Genomic DNA, 27,019 nt, shown 5'->3' with positions numbered 1-27,019 from the left:
TTAAAACTAGCTTATATTTTTGTAAAGATCGTACGCCTCCACAATCCCCTTTGCATTTTCAATTCAAACACTTCTGTGTTCATCTAGACTCAAAACCAAGAAACCAATCAAGAATAACAAGCTATCCAAAAGAAGAACACAACTAAGTTATCCATTCAACTAATAATTTCCACACAAACCCTAGATACTCTCAAGAACAACCAATCGTATATAATCAAGGGTTATACCCAACACTTACATTTATCCAACTATTCGATTAATAACAACAACAAGATTTGTCCATCATTAGTAATTTCGCAAGAATCTCCTAATATTCAAGAACGTTAAGTTTCCATAATCTTTCTACATCCAATCATCCTATCGATTTTCTAATCTTCGTAAATTTCATACTAATTAATAATTCCAAAAAATTGTTTCAATATTCCACAATCTACCATTTATTCATTAAAAAAACCCAAATTACATTTGATTTTAGAATTCTTCCTCAAAACTCCTCAATAACAATCTCTTATAATCACATATCAATCATCACATAACTCACTAATAACACATTTTCCATGAATTTCCAATTTAATGACTCATCTACTAACTCATACACATTCCAAGATTCAACAACATTTAGGGTTTAATACATAAATGAAAGATTATACAAGGGAAAGAAATCAAGAAGGATTACCTTCTGTTTACAGCAGCAAGAATTGAAAAATAACGATTCAATGCTTGATTTTCGGATTGGATTTTGATGCTTAAACAGAAAAACCATATCTCATTCACTTCCCCCCATTTCGGCAGAATTCAGATTAAAGGAAGGGGGTTTCTCGGCTGCTGCTGTGTTGTTTACCATTTCAATGGAATAAAATCCTACAAGAATGATGATATTACATGAAAATCCACTTCAAGATGGCTAGGGTTCGAATCTTGCGGAAAAATCAGAATAGTAAGGGAAGGATAGAATAAAATCACACATAGAAATTAAGAGATTCAAACCTTAGTTTGTTTATACCAACAATCTACAAGAAGAGTAGGGCATCCATGGAACTTGGTTCACTCGAAAAATCAATGGATTGAATGAGGAAGAAGGTTGCTCAAATGTAGAAGAATTCACAAATCATCCATTTTCAGAGGAAATGGCGAGAAGGAAGAAGGTGTTCTTGGATTTTGATGTGTTCAATTGAGGAGTGTGGTTTGGCTGATTTTTGGGTTCAATCGAAGTGAGAGAGAAGGGAAGTGTTTTGGGTATTTAATCAAAATAAACGAAAGGGAAAAGAGAAAAATAAAATTTAAGTTTAGAATATATTTATATTATGTATATTTAAGGTCATTCTCATACTATTAATTCTCTTAAATTCACTCATCTTAATTATTAATTTCTCAAATATTACATTCTACCCAACTTGAAATGAACTTCGTCCTCAAAGTTAAACTATGTATCAAGCGCATACCCAAATATCAAGCTAACATACATATCATAAAGCTATGTTACCCAATTACTCATACTCTATGCACTGTAAGAATCCATATTACACGACTAACTATGAGAACCAATCAAACTTTAAGGCCAAGCATCGATAAGACCTAGTAATATTCCGAAATCTTAAGATTTTACCCAACTAAGAATAAAGTTCATCCTTGAACTTAACCTTCTAAGACTAAGGAGATGCAACAATTATTAAACGTTAAACATAGATATACCTGACTGAGTAAACAACCAGGGATAATCGCATCTCATGGCATCTTCTGCCTCCTACGTGGCTTCTTTGATGACGTGATTAGACCATAACACCTTCATAAGCGCTACACTACCCCGACCTGTATCGCGCGTCTTCCTATCTAGAATCTGAACGGGGTCTCCTTGTACTACTAGGAGTCAATGAAGAGGTAGCTGCTCGGGCTGGAGAATGTGTTAATTGTCTCTGATGTGTTGTCTCAGCTGAGATGCGTGGAACATGACATGCAATCGCTTAAAAGACGCTAGTAACGCAAGTCGATAAGCTACTACTCACTATACCTAAAAAATTGCTATGCCACCATAGTCAACCAATGTACACAACTTTTAATAATAACATAATGCACCCCAAAGCTTATTTATCCTTGTCCAATGATAACCATCTTACTCCTCAAATCATAAATTTGTTATTTATCTGCACCTCAATATATAACTACATTCAAAAGTCCTATTTCATATTTGCAATGTATATCAACTTTTCGTTAACCAAAATTTACAACTTTAGCTCCTCTAAAGCAACTTACGTTAAGATCCATACATATGTGGTTGCAACTAATATAATCAATTCATACTTAACAAAACCTCAAGTTAACGAGTGACCAGAAGATTTATGCGTGTCCGAAGGATTGTGTGTTGTATCGGAATGAAAACGAGAACTTAGAAGAGTGTCCTAGGTGTGGGTTATCGCGCTACAAGCGTAAAGGGGCTCGGGATGCTAAAGGGCCCCCGGCTAAGGTATTGTGGTATCTTCCAATAATACCTGGATTCAAGCGCTTGTTTTCTATAAAGAAAGATGCGTTAAATTTAAGGTAGCATGTAGATAGGGTGAAGAAAGGTCACTTGCTCACACATCCATCTGATTCTCCGGAGTGGAAGAGTATTGATAGGTTGCATAAGAATTTTGGGGATGAGGTTCGTAATTTAAGGCTCGGACTGTGTACGGATGGAATGAACCCATTCAGCAATCTTAGTTCTCAACATAGTACTTGGCCGGTACTGTTAGTGATCTACAATTTGCCACCTTGGTTGTGTATGAAACGTAAGTACATTATGCTTTCACTTCTTATCTCGGGTCCTAAACAACCTGGCAATGACATAGATGTATATCTTGCACCTCTCGTTGAGGATTTGAGAAAGATGTGGGATGAAGGAGTTTCCGTGTTTGATGCATATGCTAATGAGGAGTTCACCTTGCGTGCAATGCTTTTATGCACCGTTAATGATTTTCCGGCATATGGAAACTTATCAGGGTATAAGAACAAAGGGAAGAAAGCATGCCCAATGTATATCGTTGACATGGAATCCACGTGGATTCCTAAGTGCAAACACGTATTCATGCACCATCGAAAGTTCCTCCCACGAGATCACCAATATCGTAAGAAGAAGAAGATGTTCAACAGGGAGGTTGAAGACCGTGTAGTTCGTCGACCGTTGACCGGTTATGAGGTTTATGAACATGTTAAGGGAGTTGAGACTGTATTTGGTAAAATAGGAAAAGTGCAAGGGGGTGATGACCGATTATGGAAAAAAGAATCAATCTTTTAGAAGCTTCCATATTGGAGAGATCTACAGGTTAGGCATTGTCTTGACGTTATGCATATAGAGAAAAATGTATGCGATGCCATACTCGGGACTCTATGAACATTCCGGGTAAGACAAAGGATGTTAGGACCGTGCGATATTGGTTTGAATGTAAGGGTCTTCGTCCGGAGTTGTGGCACATGTTAAGGTGAGTAAGAAAAGAAATAGAGCTGATGAAGTTGGTGGCAGTAACAAGGGAAAGGGCGGTAAGAAGAAGATGAGTAATGACAAAGTTCATTTGCCTCCAGTTTGTTACACATTGTCCAAAGCAGAGAAGCGGACATTTTGTGAGTCTTTGTATGGCATTAACGTTCTGTCTGGGTACTCATCCAACATGAAGAGATTTGTGAGCCTAAATGGTGAGCTGAAGTTGCGAAGCATGAAATCTCACGATTGCCATGTAATGATGCAAGTGTTCTTACCAATTGCAATCCATGGAATACTGCCAAAACATGTGAGATATGCTATTACCGAGCTATGTTCGTTCTTCAACACAATTTGTAGAAAATTTCTTGATCCCTTTAAACTTGATGCTCTTCAAGTCGACGTGATTGTAACTTTATGCAAGTTTGAGATGTATTTTCCACCTTCTTTCTTTGACATAATGGTTCATCTTATTGTCCATCTCGTTCGTGAGATCAAGCTTTTGGGTCCAGTTTTTTTAAGGTGGTGTTATCCTTTTGAAAGAGACACGGGTGTTTTACAAAACAAGGTGAGGAATCCAACACAACTCGAGGGGAGTATGATTCAAGGCACTGTGAGCGATGAGAATAGTAACTTTATAGCCGAGTATTTAGCCATAGCAAAGCCTATTGGACTTCCTACCTCTCGACATGAAGGAAGGCTTGAGCGAAAAGGAACAATTGGCTCCAAATCGATCACATCTCCGCGAGACAGTCTTCTACAAGCACACTTGTATGTGTTGCAGCATATTCCTGAAGTCCATCCTTTTTTGAGTGAGCATTTAGATATATTGCGCGCAAAATATCCTTGTAAAGGGGATAGAGGATTAATGCAGTTGCATAACAAGACATTTATTGATTGGTTTCATAATCGAGTAATAAGTGAAGAACTCAAGGGTGTATCAGAAATTGTTAAGTGGTTAGCTTTTGGTCCTCGTGATGATTTCAACAAATATGAGGGTTACGATGTCAATGGATTCACATTTTGGACTGAGGGTCAAGATAAGAAGTCATCTTATCTACAGAATAGTGGGGTTTCTATTTTGGCGTCATCTAAATTTTACATGAGTGCCAAGGATCAAGCGCCGATTTATGCTAAATTGGTATACCACGGGCGGGTACATGAAATATGGGAGCTTGACTACTCTACTTTCACTATTGGTCTTTTCAAATGTAAGTGGGTAGACAATAATCGATGATGCATAAAAAATGACGACCCTTGTGGATTCGCTCTTCTAGACTTAGCTTGTTTGCATGACAGTGAGGAGCCGGTCATACTAGCCACACAAGCCAAGAAAGTATTATACATTGTAGACTCGTCTGATAAAAAATGGTCTATTGTTGTACCGGGAAAAAGAAGAATATGAAGCTTTTGAAGACTCCCCGCCCTTTATCAATCCAAAATCAGTGGATCAAGATGATGTAGATGTTGGTTATATGCGTGTAGATCACACGGAAGAAATACATTTGAATTAAGTGATTCACAAGGTATGAATTTTAAGGTTTTTAAAGTTTTTTTGGCACTTTCGCGCATAAAGTAGCTCAAACTTGGTTTGTTTTGCATGAAACTTTGCACACAACACTATTTGATATATATTATTGTGTTGAACGTATTAGAATTGTAAATCGTAGTCATATTCTTAATATTACTTGGTAAATTGCGATTTTAAGGTTTTTAAAGCTTTTTTGGCACTTTGACACACAAGACACAACACTAATTTGTTAGAATTGAATTTACGTTCCTATGTTCTAATATATTTTTATTCATGCTCTTTCAGGTACTAATATACAATGCACCTTTTCAGAGACGAAATTGTCCCCGAGAATGAGACCTCGGATAATGAGCATCATAATTATGACATTGAAGAGGACCAAATTGTTAGATAAGAGCGTATGGCTGAAGATGCTCCACCACTTAATAATGATTATGACACTGAAGACGCCCCACCAACGGATGCTCCCACTACCACTAAGAAAAGAAAAGGGCGAGGTCCTACGAAAAACCTCAAAGTCACAGAACCCATGCATTTGGAATATAATGCATTGGGTCAACCCAGCGGAAAATGGCGTAGGCAACATGGAAAACAAGTGGGCCTATGTATCCGCAAGATTTCCATATTGTACGAGAGTGATGAAGAGAAGAAGAATGTGTTTCCTGAAAGATTTAAAGATTTCAAATCCAAGCTAGTAACTGGCTAGATCACGAAGAAGCGTGCCTGTACGACCAAAAAGGTCAAAACGGGAAACGAAGGTGGAGAGCAAGCACTTTCGAAGATGCCCTACGAAATATGGGGTCACATATCAAAGAAGGAATGGGAGGCTTTTATTGCCAAAAGAACAACTCCCATTGAACTTGTAAATATTCCATATTATATTATAACTTTTGATTTGAATTTACTTCTTTTGAATCAATCATTAAACTAATATATGACATTTGATTTCTATTCATTAATTAGGAAAAGCATTGTAAAGCTTCTGAATCAGCAAGCAAAAGGAAGTTTTCATCGCTTGGGCCCAAAAACGTACGATGAGGTTCGAAAAGAGTGGGTGGATGCGGGTTTATACCCCAATCAAAGTCCAGCCACGCCCTCATCTACGACTACCTCCGCATCCGGGAATACTCCTGCTGGAGATCGGGTATTTTGTATATGTAGCGTATAATTTCCGTATTTTGAGCTGGATAGAAAGTTATGCTCGGCGTTAAACGCTAAGCGATTCAATCGGCTATCATTCATATCATGCATGGCAGCATTTTGCAAGATTTAGTTCAGGTTCCGATTCAGGCTGCAGCAATTACTATTTATCGAGAACTTAGCTGCTTTTTGTATTTTTATTGATGACTTGATGATGATGTATTTTTTTTTCTTTTTGAGCAAACAATATTTCTTATCAGATTTAATATTCTATACTTTATCCTTGAAGAAAATTGTATATCTGTTACTACCAACCCAGCTAATAGTGATTCAAACCAACTGCGAAGACATAATCCAAATAATACCCATATAAATGTAAGCACAATGCCAAGTCCCAATAATGCAACTAATCCACCAGCACAACCACCTATTAATCGGTCACCACAATCTACTAATAACCCACCAGTCCAACCTACTAATGATCCTACAGTCCCACAAGAAAGTAATAAAAAAAATGACGAAGGCGAAGAAACTAGTAGTAAACGTTTTCAGACTATTAACCCATAAATAATTTATTTTAATAATGTCGTTTAATCTTTATGTTTGTTTTTACTTTTTCAGACTGGCTAATATTATTTTGTAATGACCGCCTTTATGGACTGGCTAATTTAGCATTGTTATCGTCTTTATGAACGGTTTTATCTCTATTTATCTGATCATGTCATCATATTATGTGCATATATATTTGGTTACTTTAGTCTATAAAATTATATAATCACTTAATAGACTCATAAAATTTAATTTCACCTTCAAATAATAATAAATCACGATTTTATTTGATTCTATTTTGTTTAACATTAATAATAAATTGTCTTAATTTACCTATAACACAGATCTTTAGCACACATGACTACATTATTTCTGCACAACATAAAATCCTTTTTAATTGTAAATATATAACCCTAGGTTGAATGCCAGAGTGGTCTGAAAATTATAATTTAAGTAAATCATCAAGGGTTCGATTCTGAAAAAAATATAACAATAATAACAATAAAAAAAAATTTTACCATTTTTTTTAATCTTGGAGATTAATTATGAAAATGGTCTTTTTACCCTCTATAAATAGGGTCTTCTACCCTTCACAAACACACACACACACACCACTCACACCTTATCCCAAACACAATAAATAAATAAATATTTTTTTTCTTCATCTTCTTCTTCATTCAACCATCCATGGCAAACAATACATCTACAAACACCCACATAAATCCAATTGCCGACAATATAAGTAAAATACTAGAAGCATTCCTTATCATTATGGGTTTAATTGTATTACTCGTAGCGTTAATGCTCTACCTGCTTATCCAAAAATAAATTATAAATAAGAGGCAGAGGTCGTGAAAAATATCACGAAAAGAGCGGCATGAATACTTTTGAACAAGGAAATTTCTATGGCCGTGGTCGTGGTCATGGTCATGGACTTAGTCGTGGCCGTGGACGTAGCCACATTTATGAAAGAAATATATTTACCCTCGAAATGATAATTTTAAACAAGTTCAGAAACACAAAAGCACATGTAATAGATGTGGCATGACTGGACATTGGGGGCGAACTTGCCGTACCGCCAAACGTTTAGTAGATTTATATCAAGCTTCCCAGAAAAACAAAGGAAAAGGGGCAGAAACAAATTTTGTAAATGAAGCAAGTACATCTGGGCCCACCTTAGATGTCTCCGATTTCTTTAATGAGGATGTGAACCTCCACAAACTTGATCCCCAAGAAGAAGATAATTACATCTTTTGAAATGACTAAATGCATTTTCTGTTTATCTAACTTGTTTTTCATTTGATAAGTTGTAATTCTCTACTTATGTTTTTTTTATTGCGTATTCTGGCTTTATATTAATAATATAAATTTTTTCTCTTCTTCTCTTGTCTTAGAAAAGGAAATGTCAGTAAGTGGATCAACATTTCATTGCCTCCTGGGCAGTGGAGCAACACATACGATATTGAAAAATCGAGAATATTTTTCAAACCTGACATTGCTTGAGGCAAATGTCAATACCATATCAGGAACAACAAAATTAATTGAAGGCACTGGAAAAGCATGCATCATACTCTCTATGGGGACAAAATTAGAAATAAATGATGCACTATACTCGAGTAAATCTCGAAGAAATCTTATCAGTTTCAAGGCAATACGGCAAAATGGTTACCATATGAAAACCAAAACCATAAATGAAAGAGAATTCTTATGCCTTACAGCAGAAAGAAATGGAACGAAAATTATCCTTGAAAGGATGCCAGCATATTCATCGGGGTTGTATCTCACCCATATACGCTCGATTGAAATAAATATGATAAGATTAGACAATAAGGAGGTATTCACTTTATGGCATGACCACTTAGGTCATCCTGGCACTGGGATGATGTATAAAATAATAGAAAATTTAGTCGGGCATCCACTAAGAAATATTAAGATTCCCCAGTCAAATGAGCTCTTATGCACCTCTTGTTCTCTTGGAAAATTTATTACTAGACCATCATTAAATAAGATTGTTACTGAATCTCCTATATTTCTTGAAAGAATTCAAGGAGATATATGTGGGCCAATTAATCCACCAGATGGTCACATGTAAGCCTTCTATCAAGTAGAAACAATGCATTTGCAAAATTACTTACACAAATCATCCAATTGAAAAATCATTTTCCTGATTATACAATAAAAAGTATTAGATTGGACAATGCCGGCGAATTCACATATCAAACTTTTAATGATTATTGCATGTCACTTGGAATTAAAGTGGAACACCCTGTGCCACATGTCCACACACAAAATGGTCTTGCTGAATCCTTAATTAAGAGATTGCAATTCATTGCAAGACCACTGCTAATGAAATCAAAATTACCATCATCGGCCTGGGGTTATGCAATATTACATGCAGCATCATTGATTAGGCTAAGACCTACAGCTTATCATAAATATTCGCCAATGCAATTAGTAGCTGGTCATGAACCAAATATTTCACATTTGAAAATCTTTGGGTGCGCTGTATATGTGCCCATCGCTCCCCCTCAACGTACAAAAATGGGTCCACAAAGAAGAATGGGAATATATGTCGGTTTTGAATCTCCATCAATCATTGGGTATTTTGAACCATTAACTGGTGATCAATTTCAAGCTAGATTTGCTGATTGCCACTTTAATGAGACAATATTCCCATCCTTAGGGGGAGTGAATATGGACTTACAGAAAAGAAATATGGAACTTATTTGGAAAACAACACATTTAGAATATTTAGACCCAAAAACAAAATCACGTGAACAAGAAGTACAACGAATTGTTCATCTACAAACTGTTGCTAACCAATTACCTGATGCGTTCACAGATACTAAGAGAGTTATAAAATCACATATACCAGGAACAAATACTCCAGCTCGAATAGAAATTCCAGTTAAAAAGGTAAAAAGTGACGAAATTGTTGTGCAAAGAAAGCGTGGAAGGCCACTTGGTTCAAAAGATTTAAAACCAAGAAAATTGAGAAAACAAGAAGATGCACCAAATGATATTCAAAATGAAAATGAAAATAAAGGAGAAAATCAAGACATCTCCGATAATGAAAAGGATGAAAATTATGAAACTTCAATAAATTATATTTTCTCCAAGAAAAAATGGAATCAAAAAAGGATCATCCCAAATGAATCCTTTGCTTATTCCGTAGCTATTGAAATAATAAATGATAAAAATGATCTTGAGCCAATATCGATAAATGAATGCAGAAAAAGACCTGATTGGCCAAGATGGAAAGAAGCAATTGAGGCAGAATTAAAATCATTAAAAAAAAGAGAAGTTTTTGGGCAAATTTTACAAACTCCAAAAGGCATAAAACCCGTAGGCTTCAAATGGGTATTTGTAAGAAAAAGAAATGAGAAAAATGAAATTGTTAGATACAAGGCAAGACTTGTAGCTCAAGGTTTTTCTCAAATGCCAGGAATTGATTATGAAGAAACATATTCCCCAGTAGTTGATGCAACCACACTCAGATTTTTGGTAAGTTTAACAGTTTCTCAAAGCCTACACGTGAGATTGATGGATGTCGTAACTGCGTATTTATATGGGTCACTCGACACAGACATCTATATGAAGGTCCCTGAAGGACTAAACTTACCAATAAAGAATGTACCTAGAGAAATGTTTTCTATAAAATTAAAGAAATCATTGTATGGATTAAAGCAATCTGGGCGAATGTGGTATAATCGTTTGAGTGAATACCTTATGAAAGCAAGATTCAAAAACAACCAAATTAGCCCATGTGTATTCATCAAACGATCTCAAGTCGGTTTCGTAATAATTGCTGTGTATGTAGATGACTTAAATCTGATTGGAACTCCAAGAGAAATTGAAATAACAGCTAAACATTTGATGAGGGAATTTGAGATGAAGGATTTAGGAAAAGCTAAATTCTGTCTTGGACTACAAATTGAACATTTGTGTAACACCCCAGAATTTCCGACCCCTTAACGAAACCAAAACCGTAAGGGACGGGAGGAAATTCGGGTGTTACATAAAAGAAAAAGGAAGAGAATTTAAATAAACGTTAAATATTAACTTTAAAAAGGTGACTGGAAATTTCGGCAGCATCTGCCTTAAAACTGTGCGCCTTTGTAAAAAGAAAAGTTATTTAGAAGCTAATAACGTAAAGGCACCAACGGCCTATCAACACTATGTCACGGCGGAATGATTCGTTGCCGGCTTCTCAAATCAACATGCCAAGCATGGATCGTGGTTCCAGTGTCGACGTTTGCGTTTTAAAAAGACTTAACTCCTTAAAACCATACAGAGTTATGAACTACGCAGCGGAAATACAAATATACGAGGGAGGACACAAGGCCTCATAACAAAACATATACAACCAAAATTTACAAAAGATAACAAGAGCTACAAAATCGAAAGATAGCGGTATGACACAGGTTATGCTTCACCCTCATCATTCTCCCCAAATGCAATGCAATACAAAAGAAACTCCAGTACCTGCTACGCTTGTCTATGATCCTTCTGCTGGTCGACATTAGACCAAAGGCCAATGTGTCATAGCAGGACAATCATAGAAAGTCATTAACAATCAAACATAAACACAAACACGTACACGTCAGCAACTAGCATCAAATATAATAAGGCCAACTACTAGATAGCATTATATCATAAAACAACATAAGATGATTTCATAAAACGCAAGCACAGATAGTAACCGTTTATCGGCCACTTATACTTCTTAATTTCATTACGTGCTTTCCAACCCAAACCATGTGTTCTTGGGTAAAATGCAGGTCTTCACGCTCCTCTTTTCAAACATAAACTCTTGCAAAACACGTATAGTATCAACTCGACCAAGGCATTAACATAATACCTAACACATGACCTTATAGAGCTTGTCTATCTTAAGGTAAGGGTGATCATAGTCTGTAATACCCTTGAGGTAACTTAACTTAGGCACACTTCTCACTAGCATAAACTATTCTATCGATAAGTAGATTTTCTATCAATGAGTAATTATTCTATCAAAAGTAAACTTTCTATCAATGTGTAAACTTTCTATCAAAGAATGAACCTTCTATCATTCAATAACTTTCGATCAATGAATATATTTTCTATCACTGAATAACTTTCTATCAGCGGATCTTTCTCTACTTCCTGGCGAAGTGACACGGCCAAGGGCGTTATCGGCCATCCGGCGCCCATGGCAAAGTACGAGCTCATGCCCCATCCAGCTGACCCTCTCGGGTCCTACCTTCGGGAAACACTAACACACTGGGGTTCTAAACCAGTGAAGAGGCCGCCATATTGGGGTTTGCAAGGCCCGCATGGTAACACCTCGGTCAAGGGGTGGTATCGGCCATCCGGCGCCCGGTGACCCAAGCATGCTCATACCCCCCTTACGGTGGTCCCGTCGAACCTCACCTAGGGGACTAATAAATCAACCAGACATAATCCAGTTGAGTCACGCCAGCTAATCATAATCTAATACTTTATCAGATGGGAATAACTTCCACTTTCGACTAATAATGAGTGCCCTAGGATAGCAGCACGCCAAAACCCACTGAGCCACTCATAAATATATGAAATTCACCTCTAAAGGAGTCATTCTAACTCCAAGTAAGGCATAATCCAATTCTTAAATAGATAAGGGGTAGTTCGCCTTCTATTAACACTCTCATTCTCTAAACTATTCTAAGCGCAAGGATTTCATAGTCGATAGCTCATCATGTAAAGTGTATTCACTAATATCTCATAGTTTCAATGCAATGTATATTATCACAATAAACAATAATTTCTTAAAGCAAATTACATATAAGGGTTAGTTACTGCGTGTACGTACCTGTAAGCGTCACTGCACGATCAAAAGTCACAAAATCACCCGACTAAGGCTCTACTTTCCTCTTACAAAATGGGCACCTATATAAGTTATGAGTAGAACTAATAAGTTCCCTTATCTTCTTTGCCATACCAAACTAAATACCAAAGTAACCGCTATCACCCATTCAACATAAGTTTCCGATTACCCTAGCACGCACACAACTCATTCAATACAAGTCAAAATCATTAACTCAACACAACATAAGTCTTTCCATCAATTTAAAGTAGAAGTATGTGTGAATCGTTTCTTTACATTAACCAATTTTGAGCATATCGGCTCGCGTTACCCAAAAATAACTAATCACAACTAAATCTTACAATTTTAATATAAGATTAATATAACGATAAGGCAAATTTTAGAGTTATCGTATCGAGATATCATTTGTTACATTTTCCAAAGCTATTAAGAACTATAGTCAAAACAACACGATAATTAACTTTAGCAACCATCGACGATAAGTTGACATTATGCTCTTGGCTTACTAATATCATGTATCTATAACTTCAATAACAACCTAATAAGGGTATTTGTAATTCACAACAATTAAACCACAACAATTAGTAGCTATTATTCTCAATTTAATCAATCAAAATCACTTTCATAGTCAACTAACATCATCACCATTACTAATATATTCACAATAATAACCAATCGACCAAATCTTAAAACAACTTTTAAAGTTATTTTATTTAATCAATCATCACCAAAATATAGTATAAAACACACATTATTAGTAATTTCATTTCTAAATCCAAGCCCTAATCGTTTCATGTTCAAAGCTAACATATTTAATTACTATCCATATTAAGATTCGAAGAAAGTAATACAAAATCGACTCACGACCCATAATTTTAAAATCACACTTCAAACCCTAAGTCATAAACATGTTTAATTCATCAATCAAATTCTTACCCTCCAAAAAGATTCAATGAAATTAACACAAAACCAACATCAAACTCAATACACTTAATAAAACTCCAATCAAAACTAGAAAATTAATTAGAGAATAAAAGAGATATTGCTTACAATGGAGGAACTAGAGAAGGGTAAGATTGTAGGTGGTTGTTGCGGTGGTGGAGGACCAAGGTGGGGAGTTTGTGGCACTAGGGGCCGCCGGCTGCTGTGAGAGCAACACGCAGCCCTGCTTGTAGCTGGGAATAGGCGACACAGCCCACTGCTGCTCGCGATTGTTCGTGGGGAAGAAGAGGGCCTGCCTTGCTTGGTGGCTGCTCACGGTTAAGGAGAAGGAAAGACCGGTGGTGTGGTGTGCCGGCAACTGCTATTTTCTTTTGTGGGCCGTGAGGGAGAGGAAGTTTAGAGAGGGAAAGAGGAGGAGGGATGGCAGCGTGATTCTTGTGAGTGAGGGAAGGAGTACTCACAACCCTAACACATCCTTTTATATTATTTATCTATTTATTTATTTATCTAGATTCATCTTCTTGCGAGGCCCAATTAAGAACTCACCTCCGTATACTCACACATTTCAATAAAATAATTATTTTGATTCGAACTTCTTTATTTAGAAATCGTAATTGTATTTTTAATATAAATATATGTTAATATTTAAATTCGTATATGAAAGGAGTTTATTAAAACTACTTCTAAATTAATTTAACATAATTATAAAATCCCTAAAAGTTATTAAAATATTAATTAATGACGTCAGAAATTCTCGAGTTGTTACAATTTGAAAAGTGGAATATTTGTCCATCAGAGCAATTATACTGAGAAAGTTTTAAAACGATTTTACATGGACAAGGCTCATCCACTAAGTTCCCCAATGGTGATACGATCACTACACATAAAGGATGACCCTTTCCATCCACAAGCAGAAGACGAAAAAATTTTATGCCCGGAAGTGCCATGCTTGAATGCCATTGGTGCTTTAATGTACTTAGAAAATAATACAAGACCTAATATAGCATTTTCTGTAAATTTATTAGCTAGGTATAGCAATGCACCAACAGAAAGACATTGGAATGGGATAAAACATCTATTTTGATACCTAAAGGGAACTATAGACCTTGGATTATATTTCCAGTCAGGAAATGATGCCATACTCACTGGATATGCTGATGCAGGATATCTATCTGATCCACATATGACCAAGTCACAAACTGGATATGTATTTACATATGCAGGAACCGTAATATTTGGAAATCAACAAAACAAACTCTAACGGCTACATCCTCAAATCATGCAGAACTTATAGCTTTATATGAAGCCAGCCGAGAGTGTGTATGGTTGAGATCCATGATTGGCCAACTCCAAAAAGATTGTGGCTTAAACGATACAACTAGGGCACCAACTACAATTTATGAAGATAATGATGCATGTATCAACCAAGTCAGAGAAGGATACATCAGGGAGACAGAACAAAACACTTGTCACCAAAATTATTCTTAGCACATGATCTGCAGAAAGATAAAAAGATAAAAGTCCAAGAAATTCAATCCTGTGAAAACCCAGCTGATTTATTCACAAATTCACTCCCGTCAAAGCAATTCGAGTATTTGGTACGCAAGATTGGAATGTGCCGTTTTCGAGACATATGTTAACTTTAGGGGGAGAAATATGCTCATTGTACTCTTTTTTCCTTTAATCAGTTTCTTTATCCCACTGGGTTTTTCCTGATAAAGGTTTTTAATGAGACAGTTTTAGAATTATGAATGTCATAATAAAACTTTCACATATATGAAATGCATTCAAGGGGGAGTGTTGTGGTTGATGTAACCACACAAAGTGAATGCATTGAAATGTGGATTCATCTATCCTTTACAATAGTACTACATTTGTACTTTTTCCTTTTCTTGTGCTATATATATGTGCAAGGTATTGTAGTATTGAGGTACATATAATGAAATAGAAGAAAAACTGATATAAGTTTATCTCTTATACTACTTTTCTCCTTATATTCTCCCTATTTTTAACAATTTTCAAATTTTATAAAATTGGAACTACTTTTGTGTTTTTTTTTCTCCTTTTAAGTCATCATACATGGTTAGCATCTCCTCCTCTACTCCTCAATTTTAAGTATCATATAATGTTCATCGCCTTGGCCATTGCCACCCACCACCATCGGCAAAGATCCAACCACTGCCATCCGTAAAGTCAACACCATCCGCATAATCCCACCCATCATCATCCATAAAATCAGACACAATCACCAGAAATCCCCTTTCATCGACATCAAAAACAAAAAACATTAATTGTAGCAGATTTTCCCTTTACATGTTTAGTCGAATTATCTTTCTTTAATGACATAATATATTTTTTCATTTGTATAAGCTCAAACTGAATTCAGCAAGTCTTTTAAATGATCATTTCACCATAAGAGGGCCATATAATTATCTCATATCTCTAATTGAATACTTTAAAATTGTAAGTAATCACTCATTATAAGTTATCACTTAAGTTTATAAGTGATCACTCTAACACTATAAAAAGAACTTTAAAACTGTGAGTGATCACTTAAGACAATAAATATATATTGGCCAACTCAATAGGTATGAAATATTAAGAAAATAACAAAATAACACCCAAATAGGTGGAAATGGTAGAATATCCGACATGGCGACATGATCACCCGTATGAGATTCATCCAGCGATCAACTAAATCAATTTTGGTTGCTATTAAAAAAAAAAAAAGGATTAAATAACGGGTGGAGGAAAAATAAAATTGAAGATGAAGATGGTGATAGATAGCACATAGCAACGGGAAAAAAGATGTAATTATGTAATGAAGAGATGAAAATAAGAAAATTAAAGACTTCTGATTTATCATCATATTTTTCATGGTTTTAGCTTTTCCACTTTCAATCTGACAAAAAATCTTATTGAGTTTTTTCGGCTACTGTCGTGAGCGATAGTTTTTCTGTGAGGTGATCTTAAAACAAAGAGTGTATTTACTAATAATTATGTTAATTGAATTATTCAACTCATATACGATGAGACCATCTCAAACAAGAGTTTGTAAACTTTTTTAAAAAAAAAATTAGCTGAAAAAGTTATGTTTAATTACTAAAATTAGAAAACAAAAAGGCAAACAACAATGCCAAACCAAAGCACGGCTAACTAAATCTGGTTTTCGGCCAAAACAAATATCATGGATTAAGAAATACTTGTTAAGGTATACAAAATCAATCCTAAATTTAATAACTGAAAATACAAGTTATTATATAAAATAGCCACTTGTGCATCATAACCACAACCATGACTGGAGTCATATCCTGAATAGCAGAACTTCCACTGTACGACCAAGTACGAAAGAGGGGGAAGGGAGAAGCAGTGCAATGCCACTGCGCTAACACCCACATGTGAACGTGGCGAGTCTTTGGATAATAAAAGGGAGACAGGCGTTTCTGAAACGATGACAGAACAGATTTCACTTTCGAGAAACAGAAGTTTGTTTCGTTATCTACACTTTGCAAGCTTGGGAATGATAGTCACAACCTTGGTAGATTTCTAAACCTTCTTGTTCCAAGTCTTCTTCTTTCATACACACACAACGCTTGCTCATTTTACCTGTTAATGCTATTTCTAAAGGTCTCTGCATCAGTCTTGGATAGCCTTCCTCACACCACACCTGGCCAGACACTCCCCATATTAGAATACATGCGTGCAGGAACATCAAACAAAAATTACCGGTATCAGAAAGTGAACTAGCACGCTGTTCTCTCACTTACCCTAAGTTTGACCAAGGTTAGTATTAAAGTTTTCAAGAGGGCGATCTTAAACAGTAGAAAAAATTGCAATATCTGCAATAGTACCCCTCAGTCAGAAATTAGTTTTCACACAGTCCCAAGCGATAAATCCTCGTACTTTACAAAAATACTTTCTAACATATTTGTGTTACACTGACCCCCACCGCATAACTAGTGTTAATTAAGGACATTTTAGAAATTCCAATCATATACCATCACTATGATCCGGAAAGGAACTTCTACATCCTAAATAAGTGCGAATATAATGAGCACATTCAAGGCAAAATTTTCACATCACTTTTAAGTGAGGGCGTCTATAAGAGTGTGTTTGAATGGAAGGAAATGGAGGGAAAGAAAGGGGAGGAATTTGGAGGGACAAGGGATCCCTTGTTTGGATAAGGGAATGGGAGGGAAGGGATTTGGAGGGATTCAATGGAAATTTTTTGTTAGGTATCAATCTTTCCCAAGTTGGAAAGATTTGAAGGAAAAACTCTTATTTCCCTACCCTTCCCTCCCTCATAAACAAACAAGAGTTTTTCTTTCCTCCTTTTCCTTTCCGTTCCTTTCCTTTCCTTTCTTATATTGCTATCCAAATATACTGTAAGCGTTATTTTCTTTTACTTCAATATTATCTCTCTTAAAATACTGCCTTATAGGAATATGGAAGAAGGTGGTATGGCTCAAGTGGAAAAAAAATCAATAATAGTTGCAGTCAAGATATACCAGTCGACTTGAGCAATAGCAATGGGTCACAATTTTCATCTAAAAATTCTTACCTCACCGCCCTCATGCTCACTCCACTTTGAGTTGCAATTCGGAATCTTTTCTTCTTCTTTCTTCTGCTTTTCCATCAGTTGAGCACCCCTAGCTGCCTTGGCTTCTGCACTCTTCAAATATTTCGTAGGTTTCCCCCGATAGTCGTAGTAGCGACCCACCAATTTCCCAACATATCTGCAAAGAACGCCAACAGAAATAGACAGTGTTAATATACAAACAAATCGAAATTTCACCAGTTTTGAAGTTTCCAACAACAAGGTCAGATTCCATAAAAGCTTTGTGGCCAAGGTCAAGAAGAAAAACCTATATAGAATCAATGCAGGAAAATCAATGCTTAAAAAGGATGGTAGCGCACAAAATTGTTAAAATCGGGATTCTACTTAGAATCGTTTACAGAGGAAGGTTCGAATCGGAAGAATCATACGATTCTACAAATAAACTTAAATATATTAAAATATATAGTATCTTATCATTATTATCCATTTTAAAAGTCCAAATTTATGAAATAAAGTTTCTTTAACTTTATTTTAAGAATGTAAAGAAAACTTTTTAGTAATTGGTTTAAATCTTCATACCGATTAAGAAATTTATTTTTAAAAGTTTTCATGATGATACATTTGAAATTTATTTATATAAGTGAAAGAGATTAGTGAAAGATGGTACATAAGAAAAAATTAATAATAATTAATACTAAATTAGTAGAATCAGATCGTTAAATTGTAGGATCGTAGAATCGTGTCATGATTCTACCTCTAAAAATTTTATTCCAACTAGAATCGTAAGTTTCTACAACTTTAAGATTCTACCTACGATTCAAATCGCTCACTTGTATTTGGATCGTAAAATCGTTGATCAGAATCGCGATTTTAACAACAATGGTAGCGCATCTTGCAAACATAATTCAGAAAACTCAAAAATATTTTCTTGGTTCTCTATGAGCAGACACCAACCTTCTTAAACCCTCACCACCAAATATTGCTAACCAAAAAGAAAATAAAGATATAATAAACGCAATGAGGGGTTGGGAGAGGTGTATTATTACTGTAACAGAAGACGGCTAAACTTTAGTTTATGCCACTCACGTATATGTTCTGGAGAAGAAATCCCGCCATTCTGCTACACTTTTTACCTGTAAAGCATGAAAACAACTGATACAGTATTGAACTTTGGATATCAAAACATAAAGAGAGAAAGAAAGGGCGGGATTAGAGGTAGATAGAGAAATAAGATAAAGAGAAAAGCTTGTTCTCTAGATAGAATACACATGATAAATACAAGCAAAACTCAGGAAATTAATCCAATATTAGCATGTAAAATTTATTCAATAATTTTCATCGTGAATCTGAGAATGAATTTGTCATTTTCCTAAGGAAGCAGAAAGGACTGCCTGAACTCTACAATCAACAGACATATTGTAAAGAGATGACATTCACTTACCTCACTGCTAGAGAGTCCATGTAGAGTGTCAGTAAGTCCAATTCCTGCATTCAGTAGGAGTGACTGCAAATTTAATCAGAATGCAAAATATTACACAACAACAACACTCCATTACTGCAATGCCATTAGAATGCAAATATTTCCAATTTTAAATAAATCAATCATTGCAGTTTCTCTGAATTATAAATCATTTACATAATAAGAACTGACATCCAAGCTAAAGATGCACACTTCAAACTAACAAAGCTGCATATATGGCGTATATTCATGTCGTTCCGCGTCTAATTTAATTCAAAGAAATATTCTTCCACTGTTCAAGAATTGAGTTGCTGATAGCCTCGGAACTTGGCAACCTCTCCAGGATGCAGAATTTCTTCTTACATAATGAAACTAAATTAAAAGTAAATGTTCTGCAGCTTCAACTGCGTGGCTTCAATTGGTCATTTATTTGATTCAGTGCAAAAAATTGAAGGTAAGATGATTTCAACTTAAGAAAAATTGCATAGAACACGTCCAATTTCTGCCTGTCTACTATCCAACTTCAACAATTACAAATAGGTGGGTTGAACTTTATCCTATTGCTGCATCATCCATATCAATTCCCCTTCACTAACCCTTCCCCTTCAAAACATTTTTCTGTTTCTCTTTATCCTCTTCAATGTTATCCATCTCCATTACCCCAGAAAACACTTGGGATTAAAGGATGAGATTTCTCCGCAAATGGAAACCTCTTACCTGCTCTAAACTTGGAGAGTTTTTTGGATACTCTAGGGAGGGGGGGAAAAAGCTAGCTCTGGCAAGGGTGGGATAGGGTGGGGGTAATAGTTGCAAAAGGGCTTTCACAGTGAATACTGAATACATATGGTTTTGTGGCTGTCGCGACCTATATTTCAATTGTGATAAATCTAAAAAACATATAATATGCTGTAATGTGCGATATTTTGCACTATACTTGCTTTGTATTACAATTCAATAGCAAATATATGTACGACTCATTTAATATCATTAAAAAAAGGACTCTAAACAACAGATGGCGTGTTACCAGCTCCACACAATTCTACAAGAGCAAAAACTAAATATCAAGAACGAGATTTATTCTTCCTTTGCTTGTGACAACCATATGCACAATTATTCACCACTCAAACATATTGCTAAATCCATTTATCACTAGTTGGAGAACCTCAACTTGGTTTCGAATATAAAATTTGGCCAAATTTAAAATTTAGACCTCAGACACTAAGGCAAACATTCAAAATTTCCAAGACATACTAGAATTCAAATTTCTCACTGAAACATGTCAATCTATTATTAGTAGCTCCTCATATTGCTCATTGATGAATAACACATTCCATTACCCTAATGCCACTAAGTTGTTCCATACACTAGATTACCCTTGTGATAACAAAGTGGTTGATTAAGATATCAACCACTTTGCTCTTGTCCCCTTTCGTTTATTTCTTTACAGTGACTATACCCTTGATACTTGATTTTTTAAATCATACATTCATTAATCTGTAGGGAGAGTTGATCAAATTTGAAAATTTGGTTTCATCTACGGTGTTTGTTAGTTGCAAAGGTTAATTTTCTTTATTAGAAGCAAACAAATTATTATTGAGCCCAAATTTCAATTACAAATTTTGAGATCAAACAAATTCTATGAAATCCAAATTTCCAACACAACAACAATACCAAAACCTTAATGCCAACAATATGTACTTACAAAATAACTTTACCATTTTTGGGAGGGCTGGGGTGAATAAGGCATAAACTAAACTTTGTTAATATTCTGAGTTCTGACCTGTAAAATTCCCAGAAACAAATGCGCGTGAAGCATCCCTGTTACAGAACAGATATAGACTTGAATTACGGCCCCATATTTTAACCAAAATCCAGACACAGTTATTAAGCAGAACCATTGACACAACATCTCATCCTAGATAGTACAAAAAGTTAAATCCTTCCTCTTCATAACAGAACATGTCAAGCATAAAGATCTTATACATTTCCACTTTTGTGGAGTAGATTACCCAATTCTATTCTTTCTATAAATACAAAAGTATTCAAGGATTTGTTGAGTTGTTACTTGTTATAATGCTACCCAAGATTAGCTTCAGAACCAGAAGCCTTTCCGCAATCACACAATCTAAAAAGCCAGAAACTCATTCAGAGAGCTATACCAGCAGACCCATATACATAAACATAGTGGGAAATTTCTTGGCATCCTAGTTCAGAAGATCAATACACATCGAAATGACTACAACTAAACAAGCATCTGCAGTACATGGCTTAGTAATCAATGCAAAGAACCAAATGTTAACGCAAGCTTTCAACTCAGAAAAAAAAAAAAGCAGATGGATAGAACGGAAAGGAAAGCATATAAAGAGTAACAACCTTCCAGCGAAATGATTGTAAGCTCCTCCAACACCATAATGAGATTTTCCTTTAGTCACATCATATACAGAGCTGATACATAAACCATGAACATTGAAAAGAGTAAACAATGACAGTTGCAGTATAGATTTAAGTATGCCAACCATACTAAAAAAGAGAACAGGAACCCAACTGCACGTGAAGAATCAGTTAAAATTGCAATTAAAACACCGCCTACCTTTTAATTCCAGCATTGATGAAGGCATTTTTTCAAAATAAAACTTTCAGTGAATGTCACAAGGGGGTTTGATACTACTATCAAGATCAAACCCCCAAATATTACATTGCAAAAACAATAGGTGGTCTATCAAAGCAAGGCCATATTTGTAGTTTCATACTACCATGTGAGTGTAACACATGATTTGCTTTTTTCAATTATAATTTGCGGAGAGATTAGCAAATCATGTTTAATTTTGCATTAGATGATGCCACCACATTCATAGTTCATGCTACAATTACAATAATAGTTTCTAGCCTAGATTTCCTTTATAATCGTCTATAGCAAATTAAAACAAGTCGTTTTCTATGTCTTTTTGTACAGCATGCACGTTCTGTTGCCAGCTAATGATTGCCCACTGCAACAAAAACATGACATTCCCCCTATGCTTACTAAAGTGCCCCCCATGTAACCAAGGTTGGTCGGTCGTACACAAACTTATCCTTGTAATGATAAAAAAAATGTTTCCAGTTGACAAATAACTAAATTATTGGTTTATAGGCTTTGTACAAATGTCCTAGGATTGGCACTGTGGTGATATTGTAGGGTTTCAAAATCATGACACATCCTTAGTACATACTTCTAGAAGAGAACACCATTTTAACATCCATTTGATTACCACAATCCATTGAGTGGCATCCAACAAGGTTGGGTTTAGGGGTCGGTTGTACGCAATCTTAATCTTGATAACAAAAAAGTTGTTTTTGATTCAACTTTGGGACCAAGCATCAAGCAATCAGTTAGTTTTTCACCAAAATCTTAGGAAGTATTTGGAAAAATAACTTATTGGGTAATTTTAGATTATTTTGATACAATTAGAGGGTTGGATGGTCAAACTAGCCAATACTAATGTTTCGTAAATTAACTGGTTGAAACAACTTATTGTTTTGAATAGGTTGTTTATAGCAGCAAGTTCAAATTCAGCTGGTGAAACCAATTAAAAAAATCAGCTGGTCAAATTAGCGACTGTAATCAACTATTAGCTACCAGCTATTAACCGTTTGCCTAACACCCCGTGAAATTCCCTATAAGTAAAAAAAGCTATCTACTTTTCCAAAACAGACCAACTGTCCACACTCCTCAGCTATAAATCAGATAATCAGAAAAGGATTGTTCCAAATATATTTCATGATATATAAAAGTCCTTTTGAGATCAATAAACAAACTTTCTAAAACCTAGGGCTTTGAGAATCAATTATCATTTGATAACATCTAAAACAAATAATGAAAGAAAGAGACTAATATAGAATACCCAAGTATCCCCAAGAAGATGGGCAGTTGTTCATCAGTTCCATTATAGAGGGCCAATTCTTGGGAAGTAAACAATCTCTGTATTAAATGAATATAAACATGATTTAACCCAGTAAGTCCATGTCTATGATTGGTAAAATAAACGAGAAAGAGGATCGGAAAATAGAAATAACCGAGGGTGGTTGTTGTTGTAGAAGTGGTCTGAGGAGAAAGAATCTGAAGAAGAAACCCGCGAATGCAACGGCTACTGCAATTCCAACGTATGTGGATCTCCCCATTTCTTGTTTATGCCCGAGTCAATCTTCTTTCAGTTAATCTATTTTCATTTCTTAGTGAAAAGCTCTATTAACAAGTCCTAATGAATCTACTCCTTTTCCTTCGATCCACACTTCCACTTTATGTCAATTTTTTTTTTATCATTGGAGCCTCACTCATGGTGATTTATTAAGGTCATCTCACTATTTTACAATATTTTTTCACTTAAAAGTTCATTTATTAAAGAAAATTTCACATGGTAGCATTCAATTTTCATAAAATACTAGTGGTAGCACTTTTGTATGATTTTTTCAAATGATACCATTTAGTTTATGCACTATCTAACTGCTGTAGCATTTTCCGTTACCATGTGAAAAAATCTTACAAAATAATGAATTAAACAGAGATTAACAGAGAATTTAACAAAAATGCTATGGCAGTTATATAGTGCATAAACTGGATGCTACCATGCGGAAAAATCTTACAAAAGTGCTACCACTGGCGTTTCATGAAAACTAGATGCTACTATGTGGAATTTTCCTTTTATTAACAATGACCTCTTTTAAAAGGTCATCATCCTCTCTCTCTTACTTTTTTTCTACCCTACCATACTTTTTCTCCCTTGATTTATCTAACATTTATCTTTATTTTTTCATAATAATATTTTTCATGCACAAAGTTAATATAACTTTTTATTTAATTAAAATAGATCTACTTTTTTATTAATTAAATAAAGCGGGCAACAATGAAAGCGGTAATGGAGGCAAAAAAACCGTTGTTATGAGGACTCGTATTGGAAGCTTGATACCAAAGAGAGGGAGAAGCAGATTTTTAAGTTGGCTAGGATTAGGTCCAAGCAGAGGCAAGACTTAGAGGCAGTGAAATACATCAAGGATGAGGGAGGACGAGTTCTCCTGAGATAAGAGGACACCAAAACCAGATGGCTCCAGTATTTCTCTCAGCTATTCAATGAGTCTAGGGGACCAAAGGAGGTGGATAATTAAATTTCTGAGGTCCAAAGACCACTGGAATATGGATCAACGAGTGATATTACCACAGAAGAAGTAGGAGAAGCTCTCAAAAAGATGGGGAGAACAAAGGCAGTCGGGCCAGATAACATCCCGATTGAGGTGTGGAGGGGTTTAGGAGAAGAGGGCATTCGTTGGCTGACTAACCTCTTTAATATTATTTTGAGGACACATAAGATGCTAGAAAAATAGAGGAATAGCACACTAATACCTCTTTTTAAAAACAAAAGTGATACGCAAGTATGCGGGAACTACAAAGGTATCAAACTTCTAAGCCACACAATGAAATTGTGTGAAAGAGTGATAGAGAGGAGAATTAGACAAGAAACGGTGATTAGAGAGAACCAATGCGATTTTATGCCAGAAAGGTCAACCATTGAGGCAATTCATGTTTTGAGGAGACTGATGGAGAAGTATAGGGAGCGAAAGAAAGATCTGCATATGGTGTTTATTGACTTGGAGAAAGCGTATGATAGCATACCACGACGTGTCATCTAGGATAACCTCAAAGCTAGAGGTATTTCTTCAGTGTACATTGAGGCTATACGAGATATGTATGACAGAGTTTCAACTAACATTCAAACACCGGTGGGAATAACAGAGCCTTTTCCGGTTAAAGTTGGACTATATTAGGGATCGGCTCTAAGCCCTTTCACTTTTACTGTCATTATGGAAGAGATTTCTAAATCTATTTGGGAGACGGTACCGTGGTGCATGCTATTCGCTGACGACTTAGTGCTTGTAGCAGAAACTAGAGAGGAGGTTAGTAATAAATTGGATGAGTGGAGGGAAGATTTAGAAGGTAAAGGGTTGCACATTAGTCATACGAAGACCAAGTATTTACGTTGTGACTTTAGTGGGACATCACTGGTAGGTGAACTAGAGGTTTCCATTGATGAAGCAGTTGTTAAAAGTACGACCAAGTACAAGTATTTGGGATCGATCATTCAAAGGGATGGGGAGATTGACGGAGATGTAAATCATCATATACAAGCGGGTTGGCTCAAGTGGCGAGCAGCCATCGCGGTGCTATGCGATAAGAAATTCCCAAGAAAGTTAAAAGGAAAATTCTACTGGGCGGCAATCAGACCTGCTTTGCTATATGGGACCGAATGTTGGCCTGTAAAGAAGATTATTGAACATATCCATGTTTTAGACTACTGATGTCCTCTTAGATTAGGTTTTGGTGTTCTTGCCTCTTGCTTCTCTCGTTTCTTTATTTATTAGTTTTTTTGTTTTCTTTTATTTTGTAGTTGGTTCTACTTATTTATTTTATTTATATGCATTTAATTTATCTTTCCCATGTAGCTACGTCTCCTTATCTTTCTCGAGCCGGGGAACTCCTTTGGTCGCGCTCTCCTTTATGGGTATGAGTTGCCGCCGTCCTTCCCTCCCCAAACCCTGCCCATAGTTTTCCTATGAGCGGGATACACTGGGTAGGATAATGATGATGACTACTTTTTTATCAATTTAAAAAATTACATCAATAATAATTAAGCAAAATTCGTTAAATTCAAATAAAGATTACAATGCGCATACATAAAATAAATACACAAATTAAAAAACTAAAATTTTAAATGATACATTAATTGCGGCTCCTTCCAAACTTTTGCCAGATATTTTCAACCAACTCATCTTTTAAGGATAAATGTGTTTTTCGATCTCCAACATCATACATCATCCTTATTGCCATGTATCGGTTGATATCAACAATTCTATTTGTGTAATACTCGAACTCATCATTTAATCTACTTGTATCTTCCGATTGACCTTGTGAGCGATCTCCCATGAACTCTCTACCTTCAGCAATTCAGCATAGTGTGTATATGTATCTCTTTCATCTTCCACTATCATATTATGCATAATTATACAAGAAGTAACTATATCAGAGAGTTGTTCTTCATCCCAAGCAAGTGAGGGCTTTCTAATTATTGTAAATCAAGCTTGCAACACCCCAAATGCTCGCTCCACATCCTTTCTTGCTGCTTCTTAATGTTGGGCAAATAACCTTGCTTTTGGTGTTTGTGGTTCAGTAATAGACTGAATAAAAGTAGCCCATTTAGGATAAATGTCATCAGTGAGATAGTAGGCCATACCACATTGATTTCCATTCACCGTGAAATTAACAGGTGGTGCCCTTCCTTCAAACAAATCAACTAAAAGAGGTGATCAATATAGCACGTTGAGATCATTATATGAACTTGGTATCCCAAACGAGACATGCCATATCCGTAAGTCACGATCAGATACAGCTTCAATAATTAATGTTGCAACACTAGCTCGGTCTTAATATTTCCCTTTCCATGCCGTTGGGCAATTCTTTCACTCTTAATGTATACAATCAACACTACTAATCATGCCAGGGAATCTTCATTCTAAAG

The 27,019-nt window shown here is 35.6% G+C and overlaps 1 protein-coding gene across 1 annotated transcript; it reads right to left on the bottom strand.

Annotated features, from left to right (window-relative positions):
- Positions 1-16,624: 16,624 nt before the first annotated feature.
- LOC130805003 (membrane-associated progesterone-binding protein 4) lies at positions 16,625-23,748 on the bottom strand. Its single transcript, XM_057669601.1, has 8 exons — positions 23,529-23,748; positions 23,357-23,433; positions 21,849-21,920; positions 21,256-21,293; positions 19,458-19,501; positions 19,103-19,149; positions 18,020-18,194; positions 16,625-17,125 (listed from the first exon to the last, which is right to left on the bottom strand). The coding sequence occupies exons 1-8, from the start codon at positions 23,631-23,633 to the stop codon at positions 16,958-16,960; spliced, it is 726 nt and encodes a 241-aa protein (XP_057525584.1). The 5' UTR covers positions 23,634-23,748; the 3' UTR covers positions 16,625-16,957.
- Positions 23,749-27,019: the final 3,271 nt, after the last annotated feature.

Source organism: Amaranthus tricolor, chromosome 2, assembly GCF_026212465.1.
Source record: "Amaranthus tricolor cultivar Red isolate AtriRed21 chromosome 2, ASM2621246v1, whole genome shotgun sequence".
NCBI classification, from domain to species: Eukaryota; Viridiplantae; Streptophyta; class Magnoliopsida; order Caryophyllales; family Amaranthaceae; genus Amaranthus; species Amaranthus tricolor.
The sequence above is the reverse complement of the archived record's forward strand: the minus strand, read 5'-3'. Positions and strand labels throughout refer to the sequence as shown.